General features: G+C 33.9%; 1 protein-coding gene across 1 annotated transcript in view; it reads left to right on the forward strand.

Annotated features, from left to right (window-relative positions):
- LOC129218707 (inositol polyphosphate-4-phosphatase type I A-like) overlaps positions 1-18,621 on the forward strand; it is a 161,656-nt gene that overhangs the window by 76,577 nt on the left and 66,458 nt on the right. Inside the window, exons 13-15 of the mRNA XM_054853029.1 lie at positions 694-904; positions 984-1,098; positions 1,213-1,390. Coding sequence (XP_054709004.1) covers positions 694-904; positions 984-1,098; positions 1,213-1,390 — 504 coding nt within the window. The remainder of the gene's footprint in view (positions 1-693; positions 905-983; positions 1,099-1,212; positions 1,391-18,621) is intronic.

Raw genomic sequence — 18,621 nt, forward strand, 5'->3', positions numbered from 1 at the left:
TTTATAGGATAGGCAACCGTTCACAGCATAACAATGCATTCACACAAAGAAAGGACAAGAGAGAGAGAAAGTACAGCCATGCCTGAGCCGGGATTCAGACCTGGGACCTCCCTATCACATTCAGACTTCTCTGACGACTAGACAGGGTTGATGACATTTGGTTTATATATTATACAAATATAATAGAAGCAATATACTCAACATAGTTCACCTCCTTTGCATCAAAATAATATCCATCCTATTATACACTTTTGATCTAATTTGCCCATATCTATAAGTTTGAGAAAACAAGAAAAAGACAAAGTATGGATTAAAACCTTTGATTTTTTAAAATTGCGGAATATTCTTGTGGTTTTTAATGCATTTACAAGTTGTATAGTCCTTGCATTTTTAAAAAATCTATCTAAATAGATCAAAATAATGCTAAATAGAGCATGCATGTTGTAAAAATAAAATGTGTTATTATGTTTCAATAATTTGCTGTTAGAATTCATAAAATAGCATAACATTTTAGCATTTATTCAAGCATAAACTATTAAAAAAAACACTTTGTGCATTGCTGAAGCTGATCAAAGTGTTATAAGTTTAAGATAAAAGTTGCTCCTGTTCTTTAACAAAGTTTACTTCCCATGATTATTTTGAAGTATGTTTATCAACATTGTAATAATTTCTTCTTAGAATGTATGTGTTTAGCTTTCAGAAAAATGGCAACAGAACTTTTTAGCTGCTACTGATGGTCATTTGATGCTTATAAATCACTATACAGAAGTAGTTGATTTTTTGTTGAAACAGAAAGGATCTTCTTTCAAACCATCTGTTAAAAAAATGGACACAAATTTTGAATTTGTACCTGTCAATCTTCATGTCCAAAGAATGTGGGTTCAAAATGTGACCACGCGCAAAAGTAAGAGTAAATGACTTTTTTACATCTTGAAACTTGGATTTCTATTTTGGAGTTATTTATATTTTGTGTTTCTTTACAGCCGGTGTATATGATATTATAACAGTTGGAGCATTTTCTGCTTTCTCTCGTCGATTTAGAGAAGGAGGATTGTTGAGATTGCTAAATCAATTAAAAAGTTATTATCCATCATTCAGGTAAACGGTGTAGAGTCTCAATCACAACTTAAATTTTATTTTAAAGGCATTTTTGCCATAATTGGAAGCAAAATTTGTTTCAGTTTAATATTTGATGTTTTTCCTGAAAATTAGTGGTGATAATGGTTCTGCAATATTAGGCCCTGATCCAATCTCCAGATCTGCAGAAGCTACTATGAGGATAGAACAACTGCAAGAAGAGATTGAAGCAGATTTGCATAAGTTAATTGCTCTCTGTGACCAGAAAAATAGACCTAATGTTCAATCAGTTTTGAATTCAATCAGTAGTAAGGTTTGTTCTCCACATTTTCTTTGAAGTACAGTTTTGTTTGCATTTAGAAGCAGTATTTGTGAAGTATTTTTGATAGCAGTGCTGAAAAGCATCTGATTACTTTAATCTTTGCTTAAAAGTCTTTTGTATTCTGTTTTCACATTCAGGGTTGGCAGGTTGCTGACTATTTAAACCGTTGGTTCACAAGGTGGTCCACAGTAACCACCTTGGGAACCAAACTTTCTTAAAGAAAAATACCATCTTGTGTACTTTGTTTTGGAGCGCTTAGATTGAAATATAACACTCCTTAATCTTGAATCTGACCCTAGGTGGAGTGGGGAGGGGATCCATGAGAAACAGAAAAAATCAGAAAGGGTCCACAAAAGGAAAAGTTTGGGAATCTTTGGTTTCAACCGTGGCTTACACTCTCACGTTAAAATTCTTCTTGTTAAAATATTTATATAAGACGTTGAATCAATAAATTAAATTTAAGTATTAATTATAAAAAAGAAGCCCAGTGGCTCAGTAGTAGTGCTTTGACTTCCACTTGCAGACTTGGCAGACGTGGCTCCAAGGGAGGGGCAGGGGGGGCAATCGCCCCCCTGTCGGAAACGTCTTGCCCCCCCGTCGGGGAAAATTTTGTATTTCATCAGGGAATCTGTTTGCTTTGGCGTTTATGGTAAATGCAAATTTTTTTTTCCTCAGATATGAACTCGAAAAACATTAGTAGAAAAAAGTAGAAGTATCTTAAATATTTAAAAAAAGGAAACAAAAAATCAATTCCCTTCGGGGCCACCCACCTTGACACCTGCAATTTAGCCCGAGTCCGCAAGTCCCCTTTTAACGTCGCCCAGATGGTGGCAAAATAAGGGATAGCTATTGCTACGAGGAAATGGTGTGCTTTCATCCTTGAAATTTCTGTTTATCGATGAGCTGGTTTCGACACCTCAGGGTGTCGACTTAGACTAATAAAAGAGTACAATCCCCCCCCCTTGACTATCCACGTCCCTGCCGAATGTAGTGGTGATTTCCGGTCAGACCTAAGGCGTCGTCATCTGGTTATCAGGTTACGCGACAAATACGTACCGAATGACAACAGCCAGGATGAGACTCGAGACGAGCTAAAGAGACGGGGGAGGGGGGGGGGTCATCGGAGGAAAAAACATGCTTCGGAGATTTTTCCTTTTCTATTACATTCGCTAAACAGCTCTTCAGCATGTCAAGTGTGCAGACACACAGTTGATGCGTTTTAAAATACTTCTGTGGGTAAATAACTGCAATATTATCTTTTATTTTCACTCTGAAGTTACAAGTAAGTTATTACTATAGTTATTTACAATTTTTCTGATTATTGTTGGATTATTCTACAGCAAAACATATCGATGAGTAAACGAACCTTTTACCTCATACAAGGAAGTGTACTAAAGTAGATTAAATTTTTTAGTGTAATGATGTCTTGTCGGCAACTGCTAAACGCAAGAAAAAAATTCTTTTGACTAATGTAATAAAAGCAAATACATGTTTAACATTTTAAATACATGTTTCCCAAAAACTTATATTGATCTTGTTTGTAGGCTGCATACTAGGGGATCAGGGGATCATACTAGGGGGGCATAATAGTTTTGCTGGGAATGAAGAAGAAATGAGAATGATTTACTAAACATCGGGTTTGGCACAACTAAACAATCATTGGATTATTAAGCGTCGGGTTGGTATTGCATCGGGTTTGGGTTCTTTTTGAGAAAAATGTCTGGAGAAGAGGGAGGGGCGAACCTTTTGGAAAAGGCCAAATTAAATAAATAAATAAATCATGTGTTAAAGGCAATTGAAAATATACATTTTGCTTCCAAATTTCATTTTTTCAGATGTTATCATGTAGTCGAAACTCATGTTTCTAACTTAAAGTAAAGCCTGCAATAAGCTGCGCTTAGCCCATACAGCTGTAATTATTTGATTGGACCAGGTCTAATTCAAAAGTCAACATTGCTCCTTCGAGATCGATCAAACCAACTTACGGACTGGTACCAGGGTCAGTCTTGTTCAATTTTTTTTTTGCAAGTTATGTTCTATTTTTTTTAAATATGCTTCTTTTCAAGTGCTAAAATAGTGTAAAAAAGCAGTGCTGCGGAGTCGAAGTCGGACTGATTTTGGAGAGAAGGAGTCTGAATCGGAATGTGTTGGTTAATAATGACAAGAGTCGGAGTTGGAGTCATTTTCACTCAATGCCCGTAACACTGCCAGTGATTGCTGGGTCGGAGTGAGAGTTGGAATCGAACTGATGTTAGGGTAAAGGAGTCGGAGTTGAATGCTCTAAAATTTTTGAAGCTGGAGTCGACCATTTTCCCTCCGACTCCGTAGATCTGCAAAAAAGATCCATGTATGGACATTTTGGGGTAAGACTTAGAATTTACACTTTTTTCTCTTGGTCCGGAAAGTGAGTGCAAACTTAAAATTTGAAAATATGACAGATTTCAACTGACATGATCAATAAAAAGTTTGAAACTAATGGTTATGATATAAAAACTAATGGTTAAAATATTGGATTCGTGCAAATTTTTGAATTTTGACGGATTCGAACGTTTTGAGGTGTGCTAAGTCCATTTCGACTATTTTTGGAAAATGTCTGTCTATCTGTGTGTGTGTGTGTGTGTGTGTACGTGTGTGTGTCACGTCCGTGTGTAACCAGTTTTTTGTGTCCGCTCTACAGCAAAAACTACCGCATGAAATTGAACGAAATTTGGTACACATATGTGCCCCTATGTGAACTTGAGCAGATTGGTTTTTGGCGCGAATTCCTCCAAGGGGGGTGGAGCAATGGGACGTTTTTTGAGTTACGCGAGCTTGCTATTCCTCAGGAAGTAACTGGCGGAATCAAACAAAATTTGGTCCACATGTTGCCCCTAACAGGAGCAGATGCTGATTCAATTTTGGTGTTAATAGTTCAAACGGGAGTTGAGTTATAGAATGTTTTTTGTCGTCAATTGTGACTGCTGTATCTCAAGAAATAACGAAGAGAATCAAACAAAAATTTTTGACAAGTAGCCCTTAGTGGGTATAAGAGCTAATTTTATTTTGGTGTCAACAGCTGAAAAGGGGGTGGCGCAATCGCCCGTTCTTTTTTTCCATTGTGAGTGCCCTATCTCAAGAAGTAATGCTACGTTCTGGTTGAAATTTGGAATATATGTGAATCCATACGTAAACAGGCTTTGGTTCAATTTTGACTCCAATCGCTCCGAGAGGTGTTGATTTTTTTTTTTTTTGCGAAAAAAATAGCTTTATGAATGCAACAATAAGAAAGATAAATCGTAATAGATTGTCGTCTGCGTATTTCTCGTGATTTTAATTGTATGGAAATGATCGGAAATATTATCTCAATGATTTAAAATTTTTAACTGTTACCACCTTATGTTTGTTAATAAATAAAATATTTGTAAATAATTCAAGCAAGGCTTTTAAAATAACTTTCAATTTTCACTCCTTGCTTTGCTTTTACAATAATTCAGACATTGGGATGGTCGTCAAGTTTTTGCTTGTGTAATTTTGTTTTTGTTAGGAATATTGCTTCCTCGTCAAGCATGGGGAGGGATCAGAAAAAGGAAAAATATAGAAGAAAGTTTCGTGATGGCCACAACATACTAGTTATAGATAACTTTCAATGTAAAATTTATTGCTGGAAGTAGTAATAGCCTTTTTTTTCAGTACTGCGGCAAACCATTGAATTTAAAAAACGAGATTCGCGTTTTTTCACCTTCGTTTGTTTATTAAGTTTAGCATGGTGCTGACCATTCGGAACTCCAGCGCTCGAATACGCTACCTTGCGGTGATTTACAAAACTACCGATGAAACTAAAACATTGCTACGTTGCGTTCCACGTGTGTCTGTTCACGTAAACACAGGCAGTTTGTTCTGAGTATTTATTAACGCATCCGATGAGTCTTAGTTTGCTTTCAGGTACAGAAATTAATTCGTCCCTTAGTAGTATTCTCAAGCTTCTCAAAATAATGTTAGTTTTCCTTATTTCCTTCTAAAATATGAGTTGATTGAAAATGGTGAAAGCGAAAACTGGATTAACAAACTTGGATAACGTTATACAAGGTAAAAAATTTTATTGTTTTGTATGAATTTGTAAGAATATGAGTTTTTTTAATCTTAAATTAATTTAACTAACCATCTTTTACAGCAGCATTTAGTTGAAATGGACGGTATGCAAAATATTTTCTTGAATATATTATCGTAGAACAAAATGAAAAATGTTTCACCGAGAAAGAATTTACTTTATTCCTTTTATTCTCAGCTGAAAGGTTTCGCCAAATTTGTTTAGGGTTATAGTTTTAGTATTGTGCGAGCAAAGTAGCCTTGGCGAGATTTCGCGTTTTTAGTTAAACCATTTTTAATTTTTATCATGAGTGGAATAAAATGGTAGTAAGATTACAGAATTCCATAAGTAAAAAGAAATAATGGTCAATCAACTGAAAAGAAAACTACCACCGTAAGAATTCTGTAGATGATTTGCATAACTTGAGATAATTAAATCGTAACTCAGAAATTAGAAAAATCGAAACAGAAAAATTTTAAATTAACCAATTCGGGAATTCAAGAGAAATAACTCAGCAATAAATGCAAAACAATAAGCGCTAGCCAAGCAAGGCAAAGAAGTATTATCTTCTTTCGATAATAATTTGTAATGTCATATTGAATTTTCTAGCATTAATTGTTGTTCTTGTCAGGCCACAATTATTATTTAGTTTTATCAAGAATTGATAAATATCGAATTCAACATCGTGGAAATAGCTGCTTAGAACTACGAACTACATAGTTTGCATTAATCTTTGATGTTTAGTAATGCTTCTTGAATTCTCATTTCTTTCTACGTGGGCCAGACTATCCACAAGACTTTGAAAATTAATTTAAAAAGAATAAAGCGAAAAATATCATACATACGAACAAAAATCACAACACTTTTAGCATTTTCTTTGTTACCACGTGCGTTTGTTTTAGTTTTTAAGTCGGCCATTAGACAGTGACTGCAGTGCCCCCTATAGTTCGTTGGAGTTGCGAATACTATTAAGTTTCAGTTTTTTTTAAATTTATTTATTTATTTATTTATTTTTTTTTTGATTACACAGCAAACACACTTTACTTTCGTTTTGTGCATTCAAAACTTAGAACCAAGGCTGAGAAGTTGCAGTCGGACTGATTTTGAGGTAAAGAAGTCGGAGTCAGGAGTCGAAAGTTTAAAAGTTCAAGAGTCGGGGTCGATCACTTTCCCTTAAAATCTGCAACCCTGCCTGTTCTTGTGGAATCGGAGTCGAAGGCTCTAAAATTCCCGAAGTCGGAGTCGGTCATTTTTCTTCCGACTCCGCAGTCCTGCTTAGAACTACTGGTGTGACTATTCATTTGTATAATTTGAATCTCGCTTACTACACTTTAACTTTTATTTTCTATTTCAAACATGCTTCGGCGGCCCATACATTTAATTCCAAATAGTCTGTGATTTGCAGGATGATATTTTTAAAAATCTAGGAATGAAATATGTTGGCGGCCCCTATGAAACTATCATGATTATTTATATGATCAAAAGAAAGAAAAGAAGGAAAAATCACAGATTTATTTTTATATTATTTAATTGCAAAATTTAATGCGACCCACCGGGCAAATGCCCGGCTGCCCGCCGGTTCCATCCACCACCAGCTAGGCCTAATCGATGTAGACCTTTTATTACCATAGAAAATAATTAAAATCTGTAAAAATTTGCACCTTTTCTAATTTTTTTAGCGCAAAATTTTTATTCGTTTCCAGCTTCTATTTGTTATCAAATAAAATACTTGTAATTGGTTTTAGCAAGCAAGGCTCTTCAAAAGATATTCATTTTTTTCTCTTGATTCTGCTTTTGCAGTAGCAAAACTTAGTAGTTGTGATTGCATTCCCTTTTTCGTGCTTTCCCAAGTTATCTTGGAAAAATAAAATAATGAAAGAAAATATAAATAAGTTTAATTTTATACATGCTCTGACTCGCGAGGTTCATCTGTACATAATATAAAATGAAGTCTCTAAAAAGCGTCTGTGTGTTTGAACTCGCAAAACTCAAGAACTAGCCGGCCGATTTCGCTGAAATTTTCACAATTTGTTCTTTTAAGTCCTGAAAAGGTTTGCAGACCAGTTTGAAAAATTTCGATGAATAGTTCTTTTTTTTCCAATTTAGGCCCAATTTTCACATAAATTCCCGAATATGGGGGTGAAAAATTACTTGCACATATTAATATTACATATCGTCGGAAAGGGTAAAATTTTCCGCGTTCTACGCAATTTGTTTCAATGCTCTAACTTAGTTACGGCGGGAGTTATTAGCGTTTTTACTCCGAATTCTTTTAGGCTTAGCTGAAATTTAGGTACTATTTCCTTCATTAAATCTATCAATAAAAAGTGAAGGAATTGTCCCACAGTTTTCTTTTTGACACCATTGGAAAAAGCGACATTTTTCACTCCAGATCTAACACGACCTATGATCGAAAGTTTAACCCTCTATCTCCATTAGAAAAAAGTTACAAGCGAATTATATGAAGTTCAAAAATCTGTTCTCTATTCAAGTTTTTAACCATTTTATCTTGCGTTTCCACGGTAACGCTTTTTGAATCCATTGTTCATTTCCATCTTTCTCATTTTCAATTCTTAAACTTATTTTATTTTGTGTTTCCATGGTTACGTTTTTTAAATCCTTTTTTCTCATTTTATTTTAATTTCTTTAAAGTATTTTAATATCTGTCGTCATTGTTTGGGGGGGAGGGGGATTTTGCCTGATGTTTTTTTTTTTATTATTTATGCTTGATTGTTGAATATACGTCACTTGACACAATATTTGTTTTCAAAGTAGACCGGGCAAAGCCAGGCAAGTCTTAATATAAAGCTAGGCATCGGGCTCAAGTTTCTTTTGAATTTCTTAACATAATATTATTTACTGTTCTTCTGCTTACTTAAGATGTGGATTTCTCTGCTCCACAATAAATATGTTGAGCTAGTGGATGAGCACCGCTATACTCTTGAGTCCTAGAGTTTCCACCACGTAAATTTGTGTGTTTATAAGGTTTGATTACGGAAGAAGGAGGGGGAGGAACACTGAATATCTTAATTGGTCATTAACTCCATCACCCTAACGTTACCAAACATGACCTACAATTTTGTTTCTTTAATTTTGAAACTTTTTCGGTTGTGCACCTCGACTCTCACTCCCTACAAAATACCATTACAGATCGACTAAAATCTCGTTTATTGGACTTCAATTTCTTAAAAATATTATGAGGTGAGCATCCAACCCTTGTTTTCATGAAATCACTGAAGATCAACTACAATTGCGTTTTCAGAGCTACAATTTCGAAAATTCCCCCGGACCCCCCTCATTTCTGTAAGTGCAACATTACATTCACAACTACATTAATGTTTTTAAGTTTCTTTCACTGCATAAAACTCTGTAGAGCACACATTTTTAATGATTTTACATCATATTCAGATTTTTCGTCAAATTCTGATTCCTAGACTGTTTTAGTTTATTGATCTCGCGATGAACCCGCTTACAAATGCCTAGTTTCATGTTTTTAATTTTAAATTTAATTTTATTTTCTTAGTTATTTTATTTTATCTATATTAAAATTTTTATTTTTTGCTTTTAATTTTTATGGGGAATTCGTGTTGTTAGACGCCAAGAATGATTAGTTTCTTTATCACCTAAATTGGAGGGGGGGGGGGGGAATCTTGCAAACTAAAATTTGGCTGTGCCCCCCTGTCGGGCAAGCTTGCCCCTCCGTCGGGGATTTCCTAGCGCCACCACTGAGGCTTGGGTTCGATTCCTGGGTTGGACACGGTTGACTCAGCCTTTTATCCCTTCAGTGGATCAATAAAATGAGTACCAAGAGTTCTTCAGAACTAATCCCTGGGCTTTCCTCTTTTGGTTGGTCACCTAACTGGAACATGCGTTGCACCCCATATCTTTCGATCTCCTGAACTGAGATGGGCACATGTTAAGATTAAATGTTTAAACTAACTACATTACTGAAAATGGAATAAGAGTTAATGGGAGGGTTAAAATATAACTTCCATTTTCTACTAAAACATATAAAGAGTGAAAAAGCAATTTAGTTAAGTCTTGGAAGATACAATATATTAGGATAACTAAGTTTTATCGAATTACCTTTATAAGTATTCAGCAGTTGAATAATTACTTCTCTTCTTGCTTGCTTTTAAGATATATATTCTTTTTCAATTTAATATTCAGATGCAAATAGATATCCCTTATGTGCTTAATATGTGCCAAAAAGAAATTAGAGATGAGAATGGTGTATGTTATGAACAATAAGTCTCTTAAATATTAAGTCTTATAAATTACAAATTAACTTACTTGATAGTAAATAAGTAAATGTAACATTTAAAAGATATGTCTGTAGTGGTCGTGAATGGTTGGGGGATGTCATAATAATGATGTTGCAGTTATCACTAATACACTTAACTGTTGCTGAAGTATTTGCAGGCTATATACAATGCATATTTTCTGTTGCAACAAGCACTTAGCTTGCACATGAATTAAACAACATCTATGGCCTGGACATTACATCATATTTGTTAATTTTATTTTGCTTGCAGGGTTACAGTTACTCTCACTTACACAATACAATTCAGAGATTAATATTTAACAATATCATGTATGAGGATAACCATTTTTTAAAACTCTTATTTTTTTTAAAAAAAATATCCTGTGCATCTTACATTTAGCTAATACATATTAACTATTTCAGAAGTATATGCCAACTTGAGTTTCTAAATAGAAGAAAAAAAAATTTACAAAATAATGTAGAACATATTGAAACTCTGAGATTTCAAGCTTATCATTTACCATAATTTCTATTAATTAAAATTAATTTTTTACTAGCTTATATTTAATATTAAATTTAAGTCTTCAGCATAATGTGCAGCTGTTGCTAGTTTAGTCTATATATTTCTTCAGCCTTTGGTTCACATGCGGTTTTTGACACTTGGAGATTTTCAAGTTTTTTGACGGTGTGAACCGGTTTTATACCTATGTCATACCAAAAACCACTTTTTGATGCAAAAACCCAACCCTGTTTACATTGTATCATTTTATTTTATAATGTACCTTAAATGATTTAGAGTGGAAAAGTTTTGTCAGTTGGAAAAGCATTTATAATCTTTGTTTTGGGAAGTTGAAAATATTAGCAAATGGAATACTTTTATCATTACTATGCAATGGAAATTAAATATCTAGAAAATAATAATGACCTTCAGAAAACATACACATTTTTCCAGGTAAACTTGGAACCTAAAGTGGAGGGAGGAGGAACCCCAAAACCCCCTCTTGTTTACGCCTTTGGTTATAAAGTTATTGGATGTTGAAAGGTTTGGATATCTGTAATGAGCTTTCATCACTATTATTGTGAATCTGATATACAGGGTGTTCTGTTTTAACCTGCAAGACCTATATTTTCGCAACCAATAGTCCTAGATGCATACTTCCAATTGCAAAAATGTTCAAAATCATATGCACAGTTCAGATATTGGAAGTTTGAAGCAAAAATAAAATTGAGTCAAAAATACAAAATTTACCATTTTATACGGGCCCTAGGTCCCCTAACTTATATTCAGGGAAATAATCTCCATTACAAAATGATTCCAACAGACACAAAACTTTTGACATTAGTACGACCAATATTCACTGAGATATGAAAATTATATGTGTGCATAGAGCAGATATAGATGCAGGAGGTACTTGAGTACGCAAAATATGAGGAACGCATTCTGTCAATGGATATTAGTTGGGGAAAACTCATATATTAACATTACCTATAGTATGTTCCAATCTAAGTTGGCACTGAAGGGAAAGCTAGGGGAACCGAATTGCAGCCGTTGTCAAGGAAACGAGGTTACTGTACACAGGGCGCGTGCCAGTCAGCAGCACGACTTGCCGAATTTGGCGAGGGGAAAAAAATAATTTAAATTATCAAGATTCAAAATGGGTTTCGATTTGAGGGGGGGGGGGGTCTTACATATATTTCATCATATTTTTATCACACATGCAGGGCTGTGAATAGGATTTCATTTGGCAAAGGCAGAGAGCTCCTGGTTACCAAAGTAAACAAATAAATTTGAATAATTAAAAAAATATCAGGAAAACAAATTAATGGTAATAATTAAAAGAAGTACATAGGCTATTAACTGAAATATTTTTAAAACAGTGTATTTGTGATAACAAATCTTACAACTTAGCGCCATAGGTGGCTGACGAATGATATTTTTAAGTAAGAAGCTGAGTTTTTTAAGTAAAATTGGGCTGTATTATTTGATTTTAACATTACTGATTAAAAAACCTTTGAAAATACGGAAGATGTCCACTAAAATCGGGAATAATGGCCAATGTAAACTTCCCTTTTACAATTCAAAGTTCCACTCGAATGAAATAACTTGAAAAAAGTCGTTTTTAATTTTGTTTTCGTGAAATAAATCAATCTAATCTGTAAAAAAATTTTTCAATTGATCATTAATTTTAAACTCTAAAAAGTGAGGGGGGCAAGGCCCCTTTAGCTTTTTTATGTATGTAAATATAAATTATTACTCCATTTTTTTAGTAACATTTTATAAACGTATTGGTAAATTTTTTATAGGATGGCCTAATTTTCATCATCTTTTCTTATTTCTATTTTAACGTTTTACATAGCTCGTTTTTTAACGAGCTATGTATATATCTGATCCTCGCAAAGGGTATTCCTATAAATGTGCCCTTTAAATTATTTATAATTGCAAGCTAATTTTTAAAAATTGTAGTACAAAAGGAGTAAAAAATTTTTTGTAAATAATATTACTTTAATCCTCCATGAATGGGGAAAAAAACTTTTTTTTTTCTTTTTTTTGAATGATGCTTAAAAGTTACTTTAAAATTGAAAAGTCACTGAATAGAATCAATTTCATCCCCACTAACTGCAGCAAATTTTAATTAAATAACAAAATTGAACTGCAATCTTTTTTTTTTGTTCTTGTTTGTAAAATCAGGGATAAAGGTATTATAAGCTCCCCCCCCCCCGATCATTATTTTCATAGGATTTTATTCAAATAAGAAAGAATATGGTTTATATACAACAAAAAAATTTATTTCTCTTTGCCCCTTCTATTTTACGCTACAAGTGCATGACAAATGTTTATAGAAATTCAAATTGAAGCATTAAAAACAAATTCTACAAGCGCAGCCAAAATGTCCTTCTGGTGGAGTTTTTTTATCAAAACAGTCTTTAAATGTGCATTAAGAATTGACAATACTGTTAAAAACAAAGCCCCTGGTAGGCTTTTTCTACCCCTCTCCCCCCGGACTGCAGTGAACAACAATATGGCATTTAAATAAAAGTTACAAATATAAACAAGAACTTGATAAATATGTTACAGCAAAATTTTTTTGGTACTGACTTACCTCAAAAATTACAATATGAGCTTGCAATGTAGTATCCATTCGTTAAATAGTTTTTACGTCGAATCGCTCAAAAGCTCTGAAGTACTGTCACTATCCAAATCACTGTTTAAATTGATTATGAGGTTTTGATTCTCACACATGTCATCTACAATTCCATCAATGTCCCACATTTCCTTCACTTTAGTTGCTACATGGTCAATGCAATTCCGCCAACATTCAGTTGTTATTTTTTCCATGCCTTGAATAACTAGATCCTTCACTTCGTTTAGTTTAAAGGTTTTGTTTTCTCGAGCAACATATCCTTTAATTTGGCTCCAGACCATTTCGATTGGATTGAGCTCACAGTGATATGGGGGCAATCTCAAAACGGAATGGCCGTATCTCTCCGCGATGTCTTCAACGCGATATTTATCATACAAATGCTTTACATCAGAGACTTTTTTCAAAAGTTCTATTTTAAGCATGTCGTTGCTCCAGCTAATGTTCTTCTGGGACAACCAATCTTGAATAAATTTCTTTTTCCAAGAATTTGTAGGAATTTTTTCCAGTTTAACGGAGGGATAAGAGGCATTGTCCATAACAATTACACTATTTGTTTTCCGTTTTGGAAGGACACTTTCAAACCATTTTTCAAAATGTTTGCCATCCATTTCTTCGTGATAGTCTCCACTTTTTTTTCCAATAAAAATGTCAGCTGCATCATTAACAAAACCGTCTTCACTGCCTATATGAGTGATAATGAGCCTCCTTCCTTTTCCTGAAGGAGCAGATAATCCCACAGTTAAATTTGAAGAGGAAGCCTCATAAATACTTTTAATATTCATATCTTGCCATACTCGACTCTGAGTATGCCCTTCATTCATCCATGTCTCATCAAGACAATAAATTGGAGTATTTTTATTTTTATATTCCAAGTATTTTCTTAAATAATTTCTTCGCCATAAAATTATGTCTTGCCTCTCAAGAAGCATTGCTTGCCGTTTTCGTTTTGCATAAGAAAATCCCATATCCTTTAATAATCTGTATAAGGTTGTCTGGCCAATCTTTTTGGGAAAGATGTCTTCATCGTCGTTTACTAATTTTAAGACTTTGTCCAATGTTGGTATTTCGTTCCTTCGAAAAAAGCTGTGGATTTTTCGTCGCAAACAGGATAATGTAAACTCATCATATTTTTTTAGCCTTCTACCCTTACCTGCAGCACCAGGTCGTTTCTTTCCAGGCGTGCTTAAAGGACTTGATGTCTTTTTTTTCATTTTTCAAACGAAATACAGTTCTTTTTGGCACACCTGTAAGTGAAGAAACTTAGTCCACTATTTGAGTGACAGAATCTTGCGGACTTTCTTTTCGCAGTTGGCAATAAACATTCAATATGTTTCTGTGTGCGGCACTCTTTATTGATTTCCCTTTCCTTGAAGGTGTATAAAGGGTACTAGGAGATAATCCTCTTTCAGACATAATGATAAGTAAATATTTGATGAATATATAAAATTAGATTGGCAAATACCTAAACGAATGATGAACTAATACAAAAAATTTAAATTGATTAAAAGTATGAAATAAATATCAAGCAGGAACCTTTTAGAACACAGTGAGACGAATACTCAGTGAGATGAAGAGAATTTTTGCTTTGTACAATCGCAGAGAAGTAAGAACATGCTCTGACAGACGCATACTCTGTCTCTGGTAATTTCTTCGACCGCTGATAAAAAACATGTGCCCACTTGTCAAAATACTGGCCATCCAGTATATATATCATCTATTTCAAAAGAAAAGATAAGACGACGAAAGCTGATATAGGTAAGGAGAACGTTAGGTACAATAGCTGAGAACATTTGCCATAATGGGTACCAAAGGCATTGAAAAGGACCGTGTTCTGACAGAAGTATAACAAATGAAAAACTACCAGGCATGTTCTTCAAAGCAAATCTTCGTTTCCCACTGTAGTTTATTTAAGTTCATCAACAAACCGTTAGCGAAAAAAGAAATGTAAATTTTTTGTCCTTTGTCTGCAATTTTATTAGGTCGTTAAGAAGTTAATCTTTTACCCTGCCGCTGATATGGAAAGCTTACCTTTGTTACCCCCACATCTTTTACTTCTGTTTTAAATAATTTATCTTTAAGGTTTCACATGTGCTCGACTTACTCTTTGGAGCTGAGAAATGCATCCCAAATCAAAGTTCGTCCTAATGTGGTATGTTATAATTTTGAAAATCGGACGATACTTTTTGTACAATGTTTAGTTTGTATTAAAAAAGCTAAAAAATAGACTGAAATGTAAGAAAATTTGTAAGCTTTAGAGACGCGGAGTAATTACTATAAAGCGTAGAAATTGAAAAGAAAAAAAGAAGGTTTCAAAAAAAAAAAGCAGTAATAATAATGATAATAATGATTCCAAAACTGAACTGCAATCCTTGAATTCGGAACATGAATACATAAATAAACACTGATTGTCGAGCTTTTGAATTAGAAACTCGCGTTTTTGAGTAAGTAAAATTACTTTATTTGGTTTTTAGTATCCGAAATCGATTTGTCTTCATTCTCGTGAGCGATAATTATCTTTTCAAAATATAACATTTCTTGCTGAAAAACCAAGTGAAAGAAGCACGTCATTTTGAATTTTACAGGTGGGGGGGGGGGGGGGAGTGATTCCTCCACTTTTCCCTCGAATGGTTTCAAGACCTTCTCAGTTTAGGTGGGAGATGTGGAAGAATTAACATTAATTTTAAATTTTTAAAACATGATCGGAAAAACATCTTTAACATAATTAATAACAAATTTCTGAAGAATAAATTGTAGAACATTTTGATAGAAATTTCACATAACAGAAATTAAAAATACAATTTTAAATTTGCTGGTGTGTATGTGGGGGGGGGGAGACAAAGGATTCATACTCAATGTGAATTATACCGAAAAACTCGTCCACTTATGTGTAAATACATTACTTTCCCAAAGCAAGAGTTCAATTGATCTCGTCCCCCCCCCCCTCCATGACTTTCCCAAATGACGAGCCAGTAATCAATCTTGTTATTATGTTTTTAAAAAAATGATGCAAGTTTTGCTTCAGAAATGTGACCACCGTAAAATCTTAGAAGATGACTTCACCAGCAATGGGTTGTTTCCATCAGTCAAAAGTACTACGTTTAATCACTTAAGTTGATAGAATGAGTAAAATAAATAACATGGAACGAGGAAAATTTTGTTTTAAAAACGTTTAGATTTTAATTAATTTTTTGAAGTGCCCAATTTTTCAAACAAAGCGTGGTCGTTATGACGCCACAAGTGATGTACTTTGGCGCTACTCTACTGGCGTGCTTAATGTTTACACTTGCTGTCTACCGCTTTTCCAGGTTATGATAATTCGAAAGTGAATTATCATTACTCTTGATAGTGCTCTACGCTTGTTTTCTACCATATCGTTGCCAATTCATGTGCGTAAAGAAGCGAATGAAATATTACGCGCTGCGCTAATGGCATCAGTTAACGGTATTTCATCACATGTGATGTCATGTGCAGAAGTGTTAACAATGAAAGCACGACGGTTAAAATAATATTTTTAAAATATTAAGCTTTGTCAAATTTTTTAAAAAATGGTCAGATCCTATATATTTAAGCATGCTCTTTCTGAAAAAAATAATTTTAAAATTTCGGAAACGACCCCGAATGATTGACGAAAGTAAATAGTGTTTGCTATTGATAATGATGTGTGTCTGCACATATTATATCTTATGGTGACGGTGAAATTGCACTACTCATTGAAACAAGCAATCCTCTCGCTGTCTATCGAAAAGGGAAAATTATTCCCTTGTTGTGAGTGTCTATCTAAAAGGAAAAATTATTGCCTTGTTGAGTGTCTAAACATGCTATTCAAAAGCGCAATCTTTTACACTGAAACCACATCATGCTTATTAATGCATACATTAGCATCTTTCTTCCTAATGTGCAGCCGTGAATGCAGTTTCGGGTCTATATTACACAAGGCATGAGGCGCAAGAAATTTTCAATTTAACCATTTTGAATCTTGAGGTGAATATGTTGTACTATAATTTGTGCAATATGTCTTTTTGTGATTTTTAATTATTGCTCGTGGTAGTTTGACTATTTCATTTTATCATTCATAAAAAATACTGTAAGCACATTTGCATTTTACTTGTGCGTAATATTTGTATATTGTAGAAAATAATTTTGCTAACTTTTTAGCTCCAAAAAGTAACGACTCGACCACAATTACTCGATTTGTCCCCCTCTCCTTTTTCTTTAACTCTTTGTGTGTCAAAAAAAGAGCTTTAAACAATGTATTTGTTTTAGATATCACATTCAATGCCTTCCGTATTTTAGAATTATTGATTTAACCGGAAGGGTTTCCACTATCAGATTTTAAGGTGGGATGTCCTTTATACTTCAATTTAGAAATATAATGAATACCCTGCGGTCATGTTTTGACAGGCATAAAAGTTTGATCAGTTATTCATCAATTAGAGATAAGAGATATATTTAGAGCGGCGTTAACTTTGACACTTAAAATATTTTCTTTTTTCACAATGCATTAGCATATCAGAGGAGCTACTGAATTCGAAATAAGTTCGAGATATGAAATGAAAACGTATACTGTAATCCAAAATTAAATCCACATTTTTAAATTTTTTCAAAATAAATTAAACACCAAACGTATTTTTCTCTACATCATATTGGTCTACAAAATTTCAATCCAGCTGTTAACAATATTTTCGCCGAACGCCACTGCATAAAGGCGCTCAAAAGACATTTGCACGACGGCGCTGATCAGGCTTGGCGCGGGTCAGCCAGACACAGAGGTATCCAGACAGAGAGACTTTCAGCTTTATTATTAGTAAAGAAGTACTACTTTTACTTACTTTTTCTGAAATGACCCCTCCCTCAAAAAAAAAAAAAACTGTAAGCTATATATTTATACTGCTACAAGAATTTTAAATATCCTTTCAACGTAACAGGTTTTTGTCATATTCAAGCGAAATTCAGGTTGTCTTGATTTTATTTACAATAATTTTCTTGGAGATCGAGATTATTATTTAAAAAAATGCTTGCTACTGTTTAAAACTACCAATTCATGAAAAAAAAAAACAAGTATTTATAATTGTAGCATATACGTAATAGCAAATTAATGTTTACATATCATTTTTCATCTCTTACTCAGAGGAGTTGTTTTGAAAAGTGGATTCAATTCAATTGCTTGGAAAGAATGTTTTGCAGCAATAAATGATAACAGAGAATGACCAAACAAAATTCTTTCCACAATGAGTAGTGCGCTCTCAAGAGTGATAATGACATCCAGATGGTGGTCCCGGCAGTCCCCAGGCAATTCCCATTGTAGGGAGAAAGAAACGGGGTTTAGCCTTTCCTCAGAGAGCATGCCAAATTTAACCTTGGGTAGCTCAAATCTTCGCCAAGTCAGGTTTCATGGCGCTGATGTTCTCGCGACTTAGTTTTCCTTTTGCAGTAAAATGCCTTCAAATTAAATACATTTAACCCACAATAATTTCAAATATATGTCTTGATCATACAAATGCTCTCTTTTTCAACATCATTTGTCAATTTAGACCCGTTTAAACTTTTAAATGAAAAGGAACTACTTCACGGCGTGGAGTAGCTCATCTCGTACCTTTCCCTTCAGTGCCAACTTAGATTGGAACATACTATACCCGCTTTGGGCCACCCTCCCCTATATTTTTTATTGCTATTCAAAAAGAAATGCAAATGTTATGCCGAGATATGCAAAAACACACTGTAAAACCTTGAACAATTTGAAAAACCACAT

Source organism: Uloborus diversus, chromosome 3 (assembly GCF_026930045.1).
Source record: "Uloborus diversus isolate 005 chromosome 3, Udiv.v.3.1, whole genome shotgun sequence".
In the NCBI taxonomy this organism is placed as follows: Eukaryota; Metazoa; Arthropoda; class Arachnida; order Araneae; family Uloboridae; genus Uloborus; species Uloborus diversus.